We start from the raw sequence: 20,560 nt of genomic DNA, 5'->3' as shown, positions 1-20,560 counted from the left end.
CAAGTCTGCAGAGATCCTGTTTTTTGCTAATACAGTGGTACCTCGAGTTAAGAACTTAATTCGTTCTGGAGGTCCATTCTTAACCTGAAACTGTTCTTAACCTGAAGCACCACGTTAGCTAATGGGGCCTCCCGCTGCCACCGCACGATTTCTGTTCTCATCCTGAAGCAAAGTTCTTAACCCAAGGTATTATTTCTGGGTTAGCGGAGTCTGTAACCTGAAGCCTCTGTAACCTGAAGCGTCTGTAACCCAAGGTACCACTGTAAAGAGTTAACTTAGGGTTACCAGACGTCCCCAGTTCCCGGGGACAGTCCCCAGATTTGCAAATCTGTCCCCAGGAAACATGGCAGTGGCAGCCTCAGCAGCCCGGAGCCAGCCTGGTAGCGCAGTTGGCTCTGGCTGGCTTCAGGAGCTGCTCACTCCCACCGCCACTGTCGATCTCCTGCCCCCTTCCCCCTTTGTTTTGACAGATCGGGGAAGGCTCGGGGGTCACTGGCAGGCAGGCGCTGCCCAGGGGGGTGCAAGACACATGGTTTCTCTGTCAGGCAAGGTGCAAAGCCTTTCTTTCACACCCTGTGAAACATAAATGCGCAGAGTTTTTAAAAAACTGGGCAATAGCCACCCGCCCGTGACTCCTGAGCCTCCCCTGATCAGTTAAAATAAAGGAGGAAGGGGGCAGGAGATTGGGGGAGGCTCAGGAGTCACGGCGGACGGGCAGTGCCCAGTTTTTTATAAACTCTGCGCATTTATGTTTCACAGGGTGTGAAAGAAGGGCTTTGCACCTTTATACAAAATGCATGTGTGCTTGGGCCCAGGGTCTTTTGCCTCACCATCCGCACTACAGTGGTACCTCAGGTTACAGATGCTTCAGGTTACCGACTCCGCTAACCCAGAAATAGTACCTTGGGTTAAGAACTTTAGGATGAGAACAGAAATTGTGCAGCAGCGGCACAGCAGCAGCAGGAGGCCCCATTAGCTAAAGTGGTGCTTTAGATTAAGAACAGTTTCAGGTTAAGAATGGACCTCCGGAACGAATTAAGTTCTTAACCCAAGGTACCACTATACTGACTCCCTGTTGCTACTCAGTTTTTTTTTTAAAAAAAAAAAGGTGTCCCCAGATTCATTGGAAAAAATCTGGTAACCATAAGTTAACTCCAACTTTGAACAGTGTGATTTACTGCCAGAGGGCTCTTAGACAGTTCCAGACAGGAAAATTCACTCAAGGGGGCATGGTGAAGGACTGGCAAGAGGGTGTGACCTTTGGAGAGTCCCATGGGCCAGGTGCAAAGGTTTTTGGGGGGCCTCATCTGGCCCATCCCCTCCATGGATCACTGCCTTGCTGTGGCGAAGGGGCTTGAATAACTTAGAGAAGCTATGAGCTATGCCATGCAGGGCCACCCAAGATGGAAAGGTCATAGTGGAGATTTTAGACCAAACATGATCCACCTGGAGCAGGAACCGGCAAGCCACTCCAGTATCCCTGCCAAGAAAACTCCATGGACAAAGACAACAGTTTGACCAAACTGCAGGAGGCAGTGGAAGACAGGAGTGCCTGGCGTGCTCTGGTCCTGGGGGTCACGAAGAGTCGGACATGACTAAAAGCCTAAACAATAGCATCTGGCCTATGGACTTGAGCCTCTCCATTCCCAGCACAACAGCCCGGCCCACCTGCCAAAGAGCGACTCTACACAGGACCAATGTTTCCAAGCTCTCCCTTTATTCGTGGTTGCTCCTCTCAAGAGCAGCTCCTTTCACTGAGGAAGAAGATCAAGGGCAGGATGAAGACGAGGTTGCAGAAGATCAGCCCAACACGGACCAGGAAGTAAGCGACCGCCAAGGACATCACCAGATCCTCAATCCCCTGGACGTAAAGGTGGAAGGACGTCTGCTGGGCTCTCTCCCCCGCGGCCCCCTGGCACAAGGCATGCCCCGTCCTCAGGTTCTCGGAAGATGCAGCGCCCATTATGGTGTTTGCCCTGAGGACAGAAGGGAGAAGCAAGTGGGACTATTTGCAAGGTGGCTGGAAGCAAAAGAGACCCACTCTGAAATAATGGAGTGGTTCAAGGTGTGGGCGTGGCGTGGGTGGTGCTGCGGGTTAAACCACAGAGCTTAGGGCTTGCCGATCAGAAGGTCAGCGGTTCGAATCCCCACGACGGGGTGAGCTCCCATTGCTCGGTCCCTGCTCCTGCCAACCTAGCAGTTCGAAAGCATGTCAAAGTGCAAGTAGATAAGTAGGTACCGCTCCAGCGGGAAGGTAATCGGCGTTTCCGTGCGCTGCTCTGGTTCGCCAGAAGCGGCTTAGTCTTGCTGGCCACATGACCCGGAAGCTGTACGCCGGCTCCCTCGGCCAGTAAAGCGAGATGCGCGCCGCAACCCCAGAGTCGGCCACGACTGGACCTAATGGTCAGGGGTCCCTTTACCTTTACCTTTTCAAGGTGTGGGATATTTAAAATGCAGTCAAACCAACAATGCGCGTTTGCTAGATAGGCACATGAGAGATGCTGAAGCTCACAGAGTTTTCCTGTAAGTTTGCTAGAGAGAACTTTGTGAGAGCACTCCCACTGTGAGAGCACTCCCACTGTGCCCTGACACAAGGAAGGTATATTGTCCTTCCCTTCCTGAGCACATCCTCTTTTACTCTTCCTGTCATCACCAAGGTAGAAATGTGAGAGCAACTGCTAAGTCTGAGCTACAGCTCAGAAACTCCATCTTAAACTAGACCTAAGCATGTCTTTTGTAGGGACGTGGGTGGCGCTGTGGGTTAAACCACAGAGCCTAGGACTTGCCGATCAGATGGTCAGGGGTCCCTTTACCTTTACCTTTAAGCATGTCTTTGTAACTGAATTACCATTTTAAGCCTGCCAGAACAAAGCTGCTGTATCTGTTATTCTGCAGCAGAAACTTTGAGTGAATGTTATTGTTTTACCTTTTACAAGACTGTTTGTGTGGCTGTTGTTTTAAGAGGAGGAAAAGGGAGGAAACACCAGGAGAATCCAATCTGCCTTAAAGCATCCTGGATTACTTAAACTAAAAGACTAGCCTATCTAAGCTTCCTTTTAAGCTGCAAAGGAATGGCACTCTACTGAACTCACAAATGTGAAGAAGGAAGGATAAGAGCTAATAAATAAATCTTCTCCCAGCATCCGTTCACATCCCTACACAAGGCAGGTCTCTAAGGCATATCGAAGAGTGCAAGTTTGTAAATGAAAATGAAAATGCAACAAAAATGAAATAAACTGGCAGGGACATGCGAGCTTCAAGGATGTGCCGAATGTGGATGTACCAGGGGGAGAGGGGACAGAAAGGAAACTAGAGGTGGTCTAATGCAGTCCACTCGTCCTTTTCAGTCTCCACATCTTGCAGCAGCAAGTTTCTGCTGTCAGTTAAGCTCTGGGGAATGGACTTTGCTCTAAGTCTGCTTTCTACTGGGTCACGTTCTGGGCACCACAATTTAACAAGGATGTTGACAGGCTGGAAGGTGTGCAGAGGAGGGAGACCAAGATGATCAAAGGTCTAGAAACCAAGCCTTTGGAGGAATGATCACAGGAGTTGGGTATGTTTAGCTTGGAGAAGAGGATGTGGGATGTAATACATAGATAGCAGTCAAGTACAACATTCCTTGTTTTCCTAGAGTGGACTTGCAGAGGAATGTCTGCTCCAGTGAGTAGAAAACTTCCTGTTTCCTCCTGACTGGGACATACTTCCTCTTGCATGTGACTAGAGGTGGGCGTGACCTTACCTGTCTAGGTAACGAAAAGGACAAGCAACAGCTCTTTTTAGCTAGAGATGCTCTGTTGGCTTTCAGCGTTCAGCCAACAGAGGAAAAAGAAACTATCTCCAGATGGGATTGACTCACATGTATGTATATGTCTGTAACTGAGTCTGCCTTCAGGGGTCCATCTGTGAACTAAATGTGTGAGTAAACTTCTTTTATAATACTTTACACAAGATTGTGTCGTGTCTATTCTTTTAAGGGAGAGAAAGGGGGATTACCAGGAATCCTATACTGAGAAGCTTAAACAAGCTTGCAACAAGCTAACCGCTGTGTGTTTAAAAGGGGAATGCACTCTGCTAAGTAAAGGGACTTGCTAACGCAAGTTAGGAAGGATATTATTAAACAATATATCCTCTCCTGCCTCCCTGAACATTCCCACAGAGGAGAGTGAGAGGAAATCTGAGAGCCGTCTTCAGATATCAAAAGGTCTGCCACATGAAGGATGGAGCAAGCTAGTTTTCTGCTGCTCCAGAGGGGAGGCCCCAAAACACTTGATTCAAATGACAAGATTGCAGATTCCGACTGAACATTAGGAGAAACTTTCTAGTGGCAAGAGTTGTTGGGCAGTGGGACAGACGAGCACAGAAGATGGTGGACTCTCCTTCCTTGGAGGTTTTATGACCATCTGTCTGGGGCTCTTTAGTTGAGAATTCTGTATAGCAGGGGTTGGACTAGGGCCTCCCTGGGCCTCCCTTCCAACTCGTCTGTCCCACTGCCCAACAACTCTTGCCACCAGAAAGTTCTTAAAAGAACTGCCTTGCATTTGGCAAGACGCTCACCTCCCTCTTCCCCTTCCAACTTACCCAGAGATGACGTTGGAGACGACAAACCCCATGGGCAGGATGAGGAAGAGGCAGGAGAAATAAATGGCCGTCTGGATGAGGAAGTGAAGAGCCGCCAGGAGCAGGAGAACGTTCAGGAGCCGCTCAAGTTTGGGGAAGGAGCCTGCTTGGAGGACTGCATCGCCCGCTCCCTGGGCATGGGGAGGGTTGGAAAGAGGCTGCAGAAGCATCGTGGTGTTACCTGCATGGAAGCAGAAGCAGGAATGAGAGAGGGAGCCAATGAGGGGCCATCAGGTCAGGACTTATCATAAAACTGTAACGTTGGAAGGGACCCAACTCCCTGCAAGGCAAAAATCCTGCCAGTGGTGCTCTGGAGGTTAAGTGCAAGTGATCAATCAAATTTCCACTTTCTGAAACAAGGTGGGGAGCAGAATACAGCCATTCACTCAAGTTCGTACTTATCTGAATTTTGCAAGGCAGTTATCCAACGTTTGCAAAAAAAAATCAAAAATCCAAACATTAGGTAAAAGCGTTCATGAAAATGAACATATTCAGGAAAGTACTGTACAAAATTGCATTCCGTTAGGAGAAATTGCTTGAGGAAGAGTGTACTGTAGCCAAAATTGCATACAAAAATTTGTTTATCTGCAGAAAATTGCACTAGAATGCTGAATAATTTTCAAGAGAATTAAAAAAAGAACTCAGGTTGCTGCAGGAATGTGGAGAGCTGCATGTAAAATTTGAAAATTGAGAAACTGAGAGAACCAAAATGAACTGATCTTTCCACCCCTGGGAGCACAGCCCTTTTGAAAGAAGGCGTGACGATGTCATCTATAGGGCAATTGCTGGACTCCCTTTACAGGTGATGGAGGTGACGTTGAGGCTTTAAGTTGTGGCAGATGATTAGCATTATTATCATTTATTATTTGCTGGACTGCTTTTCGTTTTCACCATAAATGGTCACAAAGCGGTTTGCAGAACAATCAATAAAAGCAATTCATCAGTCAACTAATAATGATGTTTTAAAGGAACCCAAACCACAGGTGAAAGCTTAAGTTATGTAAATAAGAATAAAAGAATGTCCCCAAAATGCCTGCTGAACTAAAAAAAAGTCCTCATCAAACACCCAACATTCAACGGGGAAGATCTGGAGGGCATTCCACAGAATCGGGCCCACAATAATCCTGGTAGTTGCAAGCTATGCATTTAAGCCATAGGGAACCAGAGGTCACATCTGTTAAAGCACGTGGTGTCACTCAAAGGTTCCTGGGAACTGTAGTTTGGGGTTTCTAGCACCCTTCACAAACTACAGTTCCCAGGATTCTTGGGGGGGTTAAATGTATTGTTCAGGTGTGATCAACAACTCCACCCTAAGGTATTGGTCATCAGGCATGGATACAAAAATTAGCAGGAAGGGAATCAGAGGCTGGCAGCGTCTTTCCTTTCCTTTGATGGGGTCCCCGCTTCACACTAACAGCTTAGAGTGTGCATTTCAGCTGACTGAAGATCTTTGGGGAAAGCTCAATGTGTTTTCCAAGTGGACCCTAGGCAGGCAGAAGCTGAGACCAGTGAGTTTAATGGAACTTACTCTCAGACACGCTGCATAAAGTTGCAGTGATGCTAACCCTGATAAATCAGCTATTGTGCCATGGGCTCTTTGCAGCAGGGGGCGGGATTTGGGTCAGCATTTTTAAACTCTCCTTTGGGACGCGGGTGGCGCTGTGGGTTAAACCACAGAGCCTAGGACTTGCCGATCAGAAGGTCGGTGGTTCGAATCCCCACGATGGGGGGGGGGGGTTTCCGTTGCTCGGTCCCTGCTCCTGCCACCCTAGCAGTTCACAAGCACATCAAAGTGCAAGTAGATCAATAGGTACCGCAGTGGCTGGAAGGTAAACAGCGTTTCTGTGTGCCGCTCTGGTTTGCCAGAAGTGGCTTAGTCATGCTGGCCACATGACCCAGAAGCTGTATTCTGGCTCCCTTGGTCAATAAAGCGAGATGAGCGCTGCAACCCCAGAGTCGGCCACGACTAGACCTAACGGTCAGGGGTCCCTTTACCTTTACTTGGGGCAAGGCCTAGGGAGGCTGTCAGGATAAGCTCCTGCGTGCACATCAAAATTTACTATACCAGCGCCAGTTATCCTGCCAAGCTAACTCAGTCTTCACTAGCTCATGGATTAAGTTGCATGCTTAGTTTTTGTTGAGAGTTTGGGATCAGCCTTTCTATTGCCAACAGTGACTGCCACCGAATATTGAGTCAAATCCTACCCCTGCTAAGGATGTTCTCGTGTTAATTGTTGTGTCAGGTTCTGCACTTAGGCAGGAAGAACCAGCTGAACAAATATAAGATGGGGAACACCTGCCTTACTAGCAGCATATGTGAAAAGGATCTAGGGGTCTTGGTGGACCACAAGCTTAACTTGAGTCAACAGGGTGATGCAGCAGCAAAAAAAAAGCTAATGCTATTCTAGGCTGCATCAACAGAAGTCTAGTGTCCAGATCAAGGGAATAATACACTATTTTCTGCCTTGCTCAGCCACCGCCTGGAATACTGTGCCCAGTTCTGGGCACCACAATTTGAGGAGGATATTGACAAGCTGGAACGTGTGCAGAGGAGGGCAACCAATAAGATCAAGGGTCTGGAAACTAAGCCTTATGAGGAATGGTTGAAGGAGTTGGGCATGTTTAGCCTGGAGAAGAGGAGACTGAGAGGGAGATATGATAAAGGTAAAGGGACCCCTGACCATTAGGTCCAGTTGTGACCGACTCTGGGGTTGCGGCGCTCATCTCGCTTCATTGGCCGAGGGAGCCGGCGTACAGCTTCCGGGTCATGTGGCCAGCATGACTAAGCCGCTTCTGGAAAACCAGAGCAGCGCACAGAAACGCCGTTTACCTTCCCGCTGGAGCGGTACCTATTTATCTACTTGCACAGGTGTGCTTTCGAACTGCTAGGTTGGCAGGAGCAGGGACCGAGCAACAGGAACTCACCCCGTCACGGGGATTCGAACCACCGACCTTCTGATCGGCAAGTCCTAGGCTCTGTGGTTTAACCCACAGCACCACCCACGTCCTTGGGAGATATGATAGCCATCTTCAAATATCTAAAGGGCCGTCACATGGAAGATGGAGCAAGCTTGTGTTCCTCTGCTCCAGAGGGCAGGATCTGAACCAATTCAAGTTATCAGAAAGGCGATTCTAACTAAACACCAGGAATAACTTTCTGACGGTAAGAGCTGCTCAACAGCGGAATAGACTCCCTTTGGGGGGTTATGGGGAGGTTTCTAAGCAGAGGTTGAGCGGCCATCTGTCAGGGGTGCTTTAGCTGAGATTCCTGAGATTGCAGCGGGTTGGACTAGATGACCCTCAAGGTCCCTTCCAACTCTACAATGATTCTATGATCCTGCCCACCTGGAGGCTACGTGTTTCAAAGAAGGACTTCAGAAGGATGGCTCCTCATCACCTCCAAGGCTCACCTCCCAGTCCGTGCAGATTTTGGCCATTCAGCTGGACACTCACATTATTTCCGGCACTAAAGATGGTTCTGTGCCCCTGCTCTCTTTCCCCCACCCCACCAACCCCCAACCACGCTCCCCTTCTGACCGCTGGGCTGCTGCCTGGCTGCTCCCCTCAGCAATCCATCCCACTGAGGTCACAAACAGAACCAGCTAGGCTCATCTGCATAAAAGGCAAGCGTGGTCACTTTTTGGTCTGACCGCAGCTCCTCTGGCCTTTCAGTGCGGCTTGCAGAAAATCAAGCAAACATACTTATTTATTTGTCTGTTCTATACCATCTATGTGCTGCTGGATTGTAAAAACTAAAACCTTGCAGTGGTTTACCCCCCCCCCAAAAGAGGAGAAAATAATGTACAATTATCCATAGTAAGAAAAATCAACAATAATGGAAAACTTTTTAAAAATTAAAACACTGATAGACTGAAAACTGATTGAAATCCACAGCAAAGCTTTCTCTATCACATTTGCACAAAACCCAGGAAGCTTGCACAAGCTAACACTGATATTAGACTACGTTTCGTCTTTATTTAGCCTTCTTCCTGATGTGTTTATGGAGGTGTTATATAACAACAACCATTCCTCCTTGTTGGCTTGCGATCTGTTGACACATTTCACGGATAACCATTCCTTCATCCCACACTTTTCAATTGTCAAGGTGGGGGTTGGAATCAGGGGTTGATCTACACACGGGGGGGGACCCCACTATAAATAAGTCAGAAATTAGATCGTTATAACAAAAGAGGGGGGAACCTATCAGGAATTGTGTATAAAAATTTCCTGCTCACTTGTGCCATCTGGTGTTGCATGTTTATAGCGCATTCAGATCGTCATTTCTTTACTAATGTAGCTGAGTCCCCGGTCAACAATAATTCACAAGGTGTCAGTGAAGATGACTCTTTATTCAAAGAAACAAAACAGCTCAAGATTAGTTAGCGCAGCAACACTTCCCATCAGATCTTACCCCAGTCCCTTCCCAAACAATCTGAGGCTCCTTTATCTTGTCCATCTTTGCTCCGCCCTCTTCATACCTCTTTGGGTTCTGGGAGACCAGTGGGGAGTGGAGCTGGTCGCCGCAGGAGGGGGAAGACCCCCTGGCTTCTTCAGCTCATAGGGCTGCCATATTTTGAAGAGCAAAAAAGAGGACACATTTGCCGACTTCTACTTTTAACTATGGATGACGACTCTCATTTTAAATACCCCTGCTATATGTAGGCTATAGAAGCTGTGATGTATTGCTGGTAGCAATGTTCTTAACTTTCAACAACAAAATAATAATAATAATACATTTTGCTCCTTCACTTGCCACATGAAAGTACCTTGGTGAAAATAAGTGTGCACAGAACAATTTATTAAACTGTTTAACATGTACATATGGGCTCTCTTTAAGGGCAGGGGGGTGTTAACTCTTGCCCTCCCAGACTCCTCCTCGAAGATCTTGTAACTGAGCCAGCATCCTTTGACTTCAGCCACAAGAGAAGGGATTTTTACAGGATGGAGATGCTTTAAGATGTTGCTCTGTTGTGATTCTCTGCTGCAGACTAGCTTAGCCGGGTGCCTTAGATCTGAGTCTAATGCACTAGACAATTTTTCTTGGGTTACTGTAAACAAAACAAAACAAAACAACCTGGACATTTTGCCAAATTTTATAAATCCGCCCGGAGAGAAATTTTAATCCTCTAAAAGAGGATGAGTCCTGGAAAAAGAGGACATATTGCAACCCTCAGCAGCCTGCCTCCACTTTGCGTCTTGGCCCCCCTCCTCTTTAGCCTCTGCTTCTGCCCCTGCTTCTGGACTGCTCTCTGCCACAGCCTCTTCCTGCTCACTAAACCTTGTTGCCTCTTCAGCTTCCGACACCTCCACTTCCCATTCTGCTCCCTCTTCTCCCTCTGACCATTGTCATCCCACCACCAGTCCCCTGGCTCTGAGCCTTCTTCCCTTGGGGGTTCCCTAGCTGGTGTCTATGTCTATGCCCACGCCCACCCCCTGTGTCTAACCAGTCCGTGACATCAATACATTGATCTATCACTTTCCAAACTACAAGTCTGCTTTTTCGAAGCAGGTAAATAAAAAGTGGATTTGCTTGAATCCACTTTAATTGCACAGATCTGAAGTTCATATATACAGTTAAATTCCTTCTGCAAAACACCAGCAATGTGTCTAGTGCCACCTTCAGATGGTTAAAAGGATACGTTGAACTGGGCTGAAATGTGGAAGACGCATGCAGCTCTGTTGCCATCTTGTGTCCATAAGGGGGGAAAGCACAAAGAACAAAAAAAACCCAAACCCCACAAATCCTTAATTAGAGCTGTCAAGCTTCTGTAAAAGTGGATTCACTCTGTCTTGGGCACCAGGTACATTTTCTTCCCCCCATGATCAGACTTGGGAGAAACCAGTTTTGCAAGGTTCAAGCAAACGCAGGCTATTTTCCAGGGGTGTTTCATCTGTATCACTAGGCGAAAGGTCCTGAAATCCCACATTTTCCAAATCCGTTTGGTGCATTGGAATGGGAAACTAGCAAATGCCCCTCTTACATATGGAAAGTGGGTTGTCTGCTGGTCTCCCACTCCTTTGCACAGGGACCACACATTCTGTCTGTTTGCATTTTGGATCAGCAGATACATTGCTCATTTAAAAAAACCTGCCCATGGATCCTTCACAAGCAGCTCACAAAACCCACAGACACTTCTCCTCTTATTATATATATATATTCATACCCCCCACCTTTTGGTGGCGCTGTGGTCTAAACCACAGAGCCTAGGACTTGCCGATCAGAAGGTTGGCGGTTCAAATCCCCGCGACGGGGTGAGCTCCCGTTTGCTTGGTCCCAGCTCCTGCCAACCTAGCAGTTCGAAAAAAGTGCAAGTAGATAAATAGGTACCGCTCCGTCAGGAAGGTAAACGCCGTTTCCGTGCACTGCTCTGGTTCACCAGAAGCAGCTTAGTCATGCTGGCCACATGAACCGGAAGCTGTACGCCGGCTCCCTCGGCCAATAAAGCGAGATGAGCGCCGCAACCCCAGAGTCAGCCATGACTGGACCTAATGGTCAGGGGTCCCTTTACCTTTACCTAATATAGTAGACAGATAATATAAGGATTTATACAATTTTATAGTATGCAGAGAACAAAATGTGTTGAGAAATCAGAGAGAGGAGCTGAGAGAAGTCTTGTGAGGCGAGGGTTCATTGGGGAGGTGGGAAATAATGAAGATGATATGTTTTGAAATTTTGTTATGTTGAAATTGTTTTGTAATAATAATAAAGCACTAAGGGGCCGAAGAGCTTCTTTTCCTTCCCCTTCAGTAACACAGACACAGGAGCCAATGATGGCTACGAACATAGATGGCTTTAAAAGAATCTTGGACAAATTCATGGAGGAGAAGTCTATTGATGTCTGCTAGCCAAGAGGCCTATCTTCTGCCTCCACAGCAGCAAATGCTTCCAGATACCAATTGCTGGAAACCACAGGAGAGAAGAAGCCTCTTGTTTTTGGACCCTGCTTACCTGTTTCCCACAGGCACCTGGGCGGCTGCTGTGAGAAGAGGATGCTGGACTTAGATGGGCCCTTGGCCTGACCTAACAGCCAGGCTCTTTTAATGGAACCTCCAGGTCCAAATCAGTCTATCTGGATTCCTAGGTTCTTAGGGGTATTTGGCCACTGTGAAAACAGGATGCTGGCCTAGAAGGGTCCTTGGCTTGCTCCAGCAGGTTCTGCTTATATATTCCTAAGGACCTGAAAAATGAAGAACTTCTCTCTCGCCTCTGAAGAGGGCTCCATTACCAAATCCTGGAAAACTTTCAATCTCAGTAATCTGGACTGCTTGTACTTCAGCGTTTGCCAGATTTCGCTCCTTGAAAAGGTCTCTCATAAACTAAAAGTATCTGAAGTGAAGAGTTCAAATGAGTGCTATTTGGCTGCGTGGCACAATTTCATTTCTTATACAAATATTGAGGCACACAGTCGCTCAGTCTCACCGGTATAAGCAAACGCCTGGTTCATTTATGATTTTATAGAATGTATACTTGTAATTAGGGACGCGGGTGGTGATGTGGGTTAAACCACTGAGCCTAGGGCTTGCCGATCAAAAGGTCCCCGCGATGGGGTGAGCTCCTGTTGCTCGGTCCCTTCTCCTGCCAACCTAGCAGTTCGAAAGTACCTCAAAGTGCAAGTAGATAAATAGGTACCACTCCAGCGGGAAGGTAAACGGCGTTTCCATGCTCTGCTCTGGTTCGCCAGAAGCAGCTTAGTCATGCTGGCCACATGACCCAGAAGCTGTACGCCGGCTCCCTTGGCCAATAAAGTGAGATGAGCGCCGCAACCCCAGAGTCGGCCACGACTGGACCTAATGGTCAGGGGTCCCTTTAACTTTAGCTTTTATACTTGTAATAATGATGGCGCTCACTGGTGGAGAAAACTTTTAGTTGTACATATATTTGCAATCAAGCATTTTTTTTAATGAAATGAATAATAAAGCAATAAGATAGATGGGACCAGGCTATTTCCCTGACCCACCAAACTTAACCTGCCAGCCGCCAGACCCTTCCCCATTCACCCTCATGGAGCAGCCTCCGCTGGACGGCTTTAGACAGACAGCACTACAGACTCGGCAACTCACATTTCCCAAAGCGCCATGTATTCAAATTCACCCTTTATTGAGCTGGAGATTGCAGGAAGGAGGTTGCTGCTCTCAATGTCTCCTCTCCCTCAAAGATGAAGGCCAAAGGCACGAGGAGGAGAAAGTAGAAGAGGAAGAGGGAGCTGTAGGAGAGGAAGTAGAGGAAGCCCAAGCACACCACGATGTCCAGGAACTCCTCAAAGCGGGCGAATAGGTCCATGGCAGGGAAGGCGGCAGGTGGCAGCTTCTCCCAAGGTGTCGGGGCGTCCCTGGAGGTGGAGAGATCAGGGAGGAGGCTGGAGTGAGAAGCCTGCGATGGCGCCTCAGGCTCTGGGCATAACACCGCAGGAGGAGCAGGAAGACCAGGAGTCTGGGAAGAAAGACCCCTGGATCACAGCAGTCAGGGCTGGCTCAAGAAATCTTGGTGCCTGAGGCGAAGGAGAAAATGGTATGTCCCAACACACACACACTCCTGGTATTCAGGGGTAGACTGCCCCTGAACGTGGAAGCTCTATTTCTTCCCTTTTGGCTCACCAACCTCACAGAGTCAGGCTCATGCCCTATTCATATCTTAAATGTGTCCTTAAGACAGGATTTGTGAGGAAAGAGACAATGGGGAGGTTTCCCACTTTGACCTTGCAGAGAAAACATTTGCTCAGTTTGGGAATCAAAATGGTTTCAGGTCGGCCTTCCTGTGCTTGGTTGGTACACTTATGAACATTTAACATATATCTAAGACCTCAAAATTCTAAGAGATTACTTCGAGATAAATCTCAGTTCCAACGTGGAGAAAAGAGTAATCTGGGACGCAAGTAAAGCTGTTATGAGAGGGTTCCTAATACAACAGAATGCGATAAAGAAAAAAACTCAAAATGAAAAGAAGGATAAAATTATGAATAAAATGAATGAATGTGAAAAAAGACTGCGAGTAAATCCCAAATCTCAAGAGATTTTGAGAGAGTTAAAGTTATATCAAGTACAATATATGAAAATAATGAATCAGGAAATAGAATGGAAGATTAAACAAATGAGACAAAAGACTTTTGAATCGGCTAATAAATGTGGTAAATTGTTGGCATGGCAAATGAAAAAGAGACAAAAATTAAATACGATTACGAATCTAGAAGTGGAAGGAAGGAATATACAGAACCCTGCAGAGATTAGAAGTTGTTTCCAGAAGTATTTTAAAAGACTATATACTCAAGGGCCAGTGAAAGAAACAGACTTAGACCAATTTTTGAAAACAAATGGATTACAAAAAATATCTCAAGAAAAGAGACTAATTTTGAACGACAGAATAACTGAACAGGAAATAGAAGGTGCCATTCAAAATATGCAACTGGGTAAATCTCCAGGACCAGACGGCTTGACCTCTAGATACTATAGATCTTTAAAAGAATGGTTAATTCAACCATTGAAAGAGGTCTGTAACGAAATTATGGAGGGGAAGAGGGCACCAGAGTCGTGGAAAGAAGCGTATATTACACTTGTACCAAAAACTGAGACTGAAAAGACACAACTTAAGAACTACCGCCCTATATCATTACTCAATGTGGATTATAAAATTTTTGCAGATATTTTGGCGAAGAGATTTAAAAAAGTGCTGTTGGAAGAGATTCATAAAGACCAAGCGGGCTTTCTCCCAGGAAGACATTTGTCTGATAATTTGAGGAATATAATTGATATCCTGGAAAAATTAGAAGTGAATATTAATACTAAAGCAGTGTTGATATTTGTAGACGCGGAGAAAGCCTTTGACAATATTTCTTGGAATTTTATGAAGAAGAATCTTCAGGGTATGGGGGTAGGCCAAGGTTTTGAGAATGGTATAAGTGCAATTTATTCAGAACAAAAGGCTAAACTAATTGTAAATAATGTTGTGATGGAAGAACTTAAAATTGAAAAAGGGACATGACAAGGTTGCCCAATTTCCCCACTTCTTTTTATTTCGGTCCTGGAGGTTCTGCTGAATATGATTAGAAGGGACCAGATGGTTAAAGGTATACAGGTCGGAATTAAACATTATAAATTGAGAGCATTTGCAGATGACTTAGTATTGACGTTACAGGAGCCAGAATCTAGTACAAAAAGGGTTTTAGAACTGATTCAAGAATTTGGTCAAGTGGCAGGATTTAAATTGAACAAGTCAAAAACCAAGGTTCTAGAGAAAAATTTAACACCGTTTGAAAAAGAGAGGTTTCAGAATGAGACAGGTCTAACAGTGGTTAAGAAAGTTAAATACCTGGGGATTAACATGACAGCAAAAAATGGGAATTTATTTAAAGATAATTATGAAAAATGTTGGTCAGAAGTGAAAAAAGATTTAGAAATTTGGTCAAATTTGAAGCTTTCACTGCTAGGCCGTATTGCTGCGATAAAAATGAATGTATTGCCTAGAATGTTGTTCTTGTTTCAAACTTTGCAGATCGTGGACAAAATGGATTGTTTCAAGAGGTGGCAGAAAGATATCTCTAAATTTGTCTGGCAGGGCAAGAAGCCTAGAATAAAATTTAAAATACTAACAGATGCAAAGGAAAGAGGTGGATTTGCCCTGCCAGACCTTAAACTTTACTATGAATCAGCAGCCTTTTGCTGGTTGAAAGAATGGCTACTTCTTGAAAACACTAACATTTTGGACTTGGAAGGTTTCAATAATGTATTTGGATGGCATGCATATTTATGGTATGATAAGGTCAAAGCACATAAAGCATTTAAAAACCACATTGTCAGGAAAGCGCTATTTAATGTTTGGTTAAGATATAAGGATTTGTTAGAAAACAAAACCCCAAGGTGGCTGTCACCAATGGAAGCGAAAGCCTTGAAAAAGGTCAATATGGAGGTCAAATGGCCGAAATATTGGGAAATTTTGGAACAAGACGGAGATAGACTGAAATTGCAGAGTTTTGAAAAGCTAAAAAACAAAGTGCGAGACTGGCTTCATTATTATCAGATAATGGAGGCATTTAAATTGGACAGGAAAATTGGCTTCCAGGTGGAAAGATCCAAATTAGAAACAGAATTGTTAGAACCCAAAATTAAGAATTTGTCAAGAATGTATAACTTGCTGCTGAAACGGAATACTCAGGATGAAACGGTAAAATCGGCTATGATTAAATGGGCACAGGACATTGGACATAATATTATGTTTGCTGACTGGGAACAGTTATGGACCACAGGTATGAAATTTACGGCATGTAATGCCTTAAGAGAGAATATTATGAAAATGATATACAGGTGGTACATAACCCCAGTCAAGCTTGCGAAAATCTATCACTTGCCCGATAACAAATGTTGGAAATGTAAAGAAACTGAAGGTACATTTTTTCACCTTTGGTGGACGTGCCCAAAGATTAAGGCTTTCTGGGAAATGATATATAATGAATTAAAAAAGGTATTTAAGTATACCTTCCCCAAGAAACCAGAGGCCTTTCTCCTGGGCATAGTGGGCCAAATGGTGTTAAAAAAGGATAGAACTTTCTTTATGTATGCAACAACAGCAGCAAGAATACTTATCGCAAAGTATTGGAAGACACAAGAACTTCCCACGCTGGAGGAATGGCAGATGAAATTTATGGACTATATGGAATTAGCGGAAATGACTGGCAGAATCCGTGACCAGGGAGAAGAGTTGATGGAGGAAGATTGGAAGAAATTCAAAGACTATCTTCAGAAACACTGCAAAATTAAGGAATGTTAGAGTGATGTTGGATTGAAAATAAGTGGTTTCCAGCTGTACAGGTTAAAGTTAAGGATAGATTAAGATTAAAGATTAAGATTAAAAATGTCTAAAGAAATGGAAATTTGATAATAAAAGGGAAAAATTTAAAGCTATATGACATTAAGAGTAAGGATTAGGTTTAAAAAAGTTGAAGTTATATATTTTAACATTTTATTAAATTAAAGATTGGGATAAAAAAGTGGAAAAGAAACTGCTGGACAAATAAGGTGAATCGGAATACAAAAGAGGGAGGTATGAGGAAGTCCAGAAAATAAGTAATTTAAAATTGGAAATGGAAAAGAGAGTTTGTTTTTAATTGTTATGTTTTATGTTTTCATTGTTAAGTTTTGTATTGTTTTTTGTGTGTTGTTTTTCTGTTTTCTTTGTTTAAAAACTTTAATTAAAAATTATTTGAAAGGGGAAAAAAAAAAATTCCTATCACAATCACACTGCCCACCAGTCTGCCTCGGAGAGCTTTGGACCCTCACCCAGCCCTTGCAGGATGCATGCACAAGTTGCAGTTTTCAGCCCGTATCTGGGCAGAATTCTCATCATTTCCTTCCTGGCATGCACATAGCATCCTGCCACCTGCTCCCAAATCCCCACACTTCAAGCTGAATACAGTGGTACCTCGGGTTAAGAACTTAATTCGTTCTGGAGGTCTGTTCTTAACCTGAAGCTGTTCTTAACCTGAGATACCACTTTAGCTAATGGGGCCTCCTGCTGCTGCCACCGCGTGATTTCTGTTCTCATCCTGAAGCAAAGTTCTTAACCCGAGGTCTTAACTATGGGTTAGTGGAGTCTGTAACCTGAAGCGTCTGTAACCTGAAGCGTCTGTGATGCTGTATTGTTTTTAATATTCAGTTGGAAGCCGCCCAGAGTAGCCGGGGAAACCCAGCCAGAAGGGCGGGGTATAAATAAATTATTATTATTATTATTATTATTATTATTATTATTATTATTATTAACCCAAGGTGCCACTGAACAAGCCAAAGCCTGCCTTCAGGGATCATACTGGAACTAAATATAAGGAAACTTCTTGTTACTTTCAAAGAAAGACTGCTGTGTCTTTATTCTTTTGAGAGGGATCATAGAATCATAGAATCATAGAGTTGGAAGAGACCACAAGGGCCATCGAGTCCAACCCCCTGCCAAGCAGGAAACACCATCAGAGCACTCCTGACATATGGTTGTCAAGCCTCTGCTTAAAGACCTCCAAAGAAGGAGACTCCACCACACTCCTTGGCAGCAAATTCCACTGTCGAACAGCTCTTACTGTCAGGAAGTTCTTCTTAATGTTTAGGTGGAATCTTCTTTCTTGTAGTTTGGATCCATTGCTCCGTGTCCGCTTCTCTGGAGCAGCAGAAAACAACCTTTCTCCCTCCTCTATGTGACATCCTTTTATATATTTGAACATGGCTATCATATCACCCCTTAACCTCCTCTTCTCCAGGCTAAACATGCCCAGCTCCCTTAGCCGTTCCTCAGAACTGGACACAGTACTCCAGGTGAGGTCTGACCAGAGCAGAATACAGTGGCACTATTACTTCCCTTGATCTAGATGCTATACTCCTATTGATGCAGCCCAGAATTGCATTGGCTTTTTTAGCTGCCGCGTCACACTGTTGGCTCATGTCAAGTTTGTGGTCAACCAAGACTCCTAGATCCTTTTCACATGTACTGCTCTCAAGCCAGGTGTCACCCATCTTGTATTTGTGCCTCTCATTTTTTTTGCCCAAGTGCAATACTTTACATTTCTCCCTGTTAAAATTCATCTTGTTTGTTTTGGCCCAGTTCTCTAATCTGTCAAGGTCGTTTTGAAGTGTGATCCTGTCCTCTGGAGTGTTAGCCACCCCTCCCAGTATGGTGTCATCTGCAAATTTGATCAGGATGCCCTTGAGTCCATCATCCAAGTTGTTGATAAAGATGTTGAATAAGACCGGGCCCAAGACAGAACCCTGTGGCACCCCACTAGTCACTCTTCTCCAGGATGAAGAGGAACCATTGATGAGCACCCTTTGGGTTCGGTCAGTCAGCCAGTTACAAATCCACTGAGTGGTAGCATAGTCAAGACCGCATTTTACCAGCTTCTTTACAAGAATATAAGAATCAAAAGGGGATTTACCAGGAATAATCCAACCTGGGCAAGCCAGACTGGATTGCTTAACTAAAGAGATTCAAACGAACCTGCAAGCTAGCTTCCTGCTATATTGAGGGGAATCTGCTCTGCTACATGACTCACTAGCGTGAGTGAGGAAAGATAACATTTAATCAATGTATCCTCTCCTACTTTACACAACATTCCCACAGGAACTCCCTGCCTATCGAAATCAGGCAGGTGCCTTGGCTGTACTCATTTCAGCACCTGCAAAAAGCCCTTTTGTTTAAACCAGCCTACCCAGAAGTTAAGAAAGTTGGTGCTGTGAGTTGTGATCTATTTCTAGTCTGCTGATATTTCACCTTTTCGACTGTTTTAGATTATTGCTGTCGATTTTTCTTATTGATAGTTTTATTCATAGGGTTGTAGAGTTGGATGGGGCCCTAAGAGTAATCTAGTCCAGCCCCCTGAAATGCAGGAAACCTGCTCAGAGCTGTCCCAGGTTGGGCTCTGAGAGGAATAATTTATGTTGCTTTTTGATTGCCTTTTCAGAATAAATGTTGCTCTTATTTATTGCGCTTGGAGACAGGGAATAAATATTCATGTTTTGATTAAATTGGGTGTGCCTGCTTTTTCGGGTCACCCACTTGAAAGTGTATATTCTCAATAACATATTGCTGTTTCACCAATTTTACCCAGAATTTATTTTAAAAGGTCCTGGGATTTTAAATCTTAGGAACCAGTGTTTTACTTCTCATAGGCTTAAACCACCAACCTTCTGGTTAACAGCACTAACCCATCGCACCAAACCTGTCTTATTCTTTGATCTTTCTTTCTTTTTTTAAACCGCTTTAAGGTTTTTATTTTATTTTTATTTACAACTAAGCGGCATATAAATTTTGCGAGATAAATTAGTAAGAGAGCATCTAAAGCTATGGTTTCCCCAGTAGTGGTATATGGAAGTGAGAGCTGGACCATAAAGAAGGCTGATCGCTGAAGAATTGATGCTTTTGAATTCTGGTGCTGGAGGAGACTCTTGAGAGTCCCATGGACTGCAAGAAGATCAAACCTCTCCATTCTGAAGGGAATCAGCCCTGAGTGCTCACTGGAAGGACAGATCCTGAAGCTGAGGCTCCAAGACTTTGGCTACCTCATGAGAAGAGAAGACTCCCTGGAAAAGACCCTGATGCTGGGAAAGACGGAGGGCACAAGGAGAAGGGGACGACAGAGGATGAGATGGTGGGACAGTGTTCTCGAAGCTACCAGCATGAGTTTGACCAAACTGCGAAAGGCAGTGGAAGACAGGAGTGCCTGGCATGCTCTGGTCCATGGGGCCACGAAGAGTCGGACACGACTAAACAACTAAACAACAACAACAAATACAAAGAGGGCATCTAAACACATGCAGAGTGCTTTTGACTCTCCGCCTGCTAGCTGCAGCTTGCTCTAAAATATTTGCAGTTAGGATCTGTGGGCCTGCCTAGCACCCAGGGCTTACCTCCTTCAGAAACCGGGCATCTTCTCTGTGCCTTCCTTAACTCCTGCACCGCCAAGTTGGCCTCATGCCCACTCCTTCATCACCCCCTCCTTTCCTTAGGTTTTGTTGCCTTTATTTTAAGGGTGCCAGAGCAGGTTCTGGGTGACTCCCAGAGAGATAATGCACTGGGTTGCTTTGAGCAGAAGATAGTTCAGCATTTGCACCCCTCTCCACCTTCCGGGCTTCATAGAGCAGAAAAGACCCCGCAATAAGACCAGATTTGGCATAAACAAGCCAAGCTGAGCATCAGCCACACCCAGGATTCCCTGGCAGGGGCTGCCTGTTCTGTGAACCTTCCCCTTGAAACATGACTGCATTGGGTGGGGAGTCTGCCTCTGATGTCATAAACTGGAGGAATTGCATCATGGGCAACGCATCTCCACTTCTGTCCTTAAAAAGACAGGTTTGGTTTGGACTCAGGAAGAACGTCCCTGGCTCAGCCTGTGATGCAGGACAATCCCCCAAATCTTTTTTCTTTCTCTGAAAGTGTTCGTGTCAGGGGGTGTTTTGCTAGGAGAAGCAAAACTCT

General features: G+C 45.1%; 1 protein-coding gene and 1 long non-coding RNA gene across 2 annotated transcripts; both read right to left on the bottom strand.

Annotated features, from left to right (window-relative positions):
- Positions 1 to 1,696: 1,696 nt before the first annotated feature.
- Positions 1,697 to 8,149, bottom strand: LOC308485410 (uncharacterized protein). Its single transcript, XM_081021289.1, has 3 exons — positions 8,028 to 8,149; positions 4,579 to 4,798; positions 1,697 to 1,976 (listed from the first exon to the last, which is right to left on the bottom strand). The coding sequence occupies exons 2-3, from the start codon at positions 4,785 to 4,787 to the stop codon at positions 1,736 to 1,738; spliced, it is 450 nt and encodes a 149-aa protein (XP_080877415.1). The 5' UTR covers positions 4,788 to 4,798; positions 8,028 to 8,149; the 3' UTR covers positions 1,697 to 1,735.
- Positions 8,150 to 9,650: 1,501 nt separating this feature from the next.
- On the bottom strand, positions 9,651 to 20,355 carry LOC308485439. Its single transcript, XR_013990493.1, has 4 exons — positions 19,993 to 20,355; positions 12,679 to 12,947; positions 10,789 to 10,906; positions 9,651 to 9,665 (listed from the first exon to the last, which is right to left on the bottom strand). It is a non-coding gene; the product is annotated as an uncharacterized lncRNA (long non-coding RNA).
- Between the last annotated feature and the right edge of the window lie 205 nt (positions 20,356 to 20,560).

The sequence above is a fragment of the Podarcis pityusensis genome (genome assembly GCF_964106645.2).
Source record: "Podarcis pityusensis genome assembly, chromosome: 9".
NCBI classification, from domain to species: domain Eukaryota; kingdom Metazoa; phylum Chordata; class Lepidosauria; order Squamata; family Lacertidae; genus Podarcis; species Podarcis pityusensis.
Note: the sequence above shows the minus strand (reverse complement) of the source record. Positions and strands in the feature narration are given on the sequence as shown.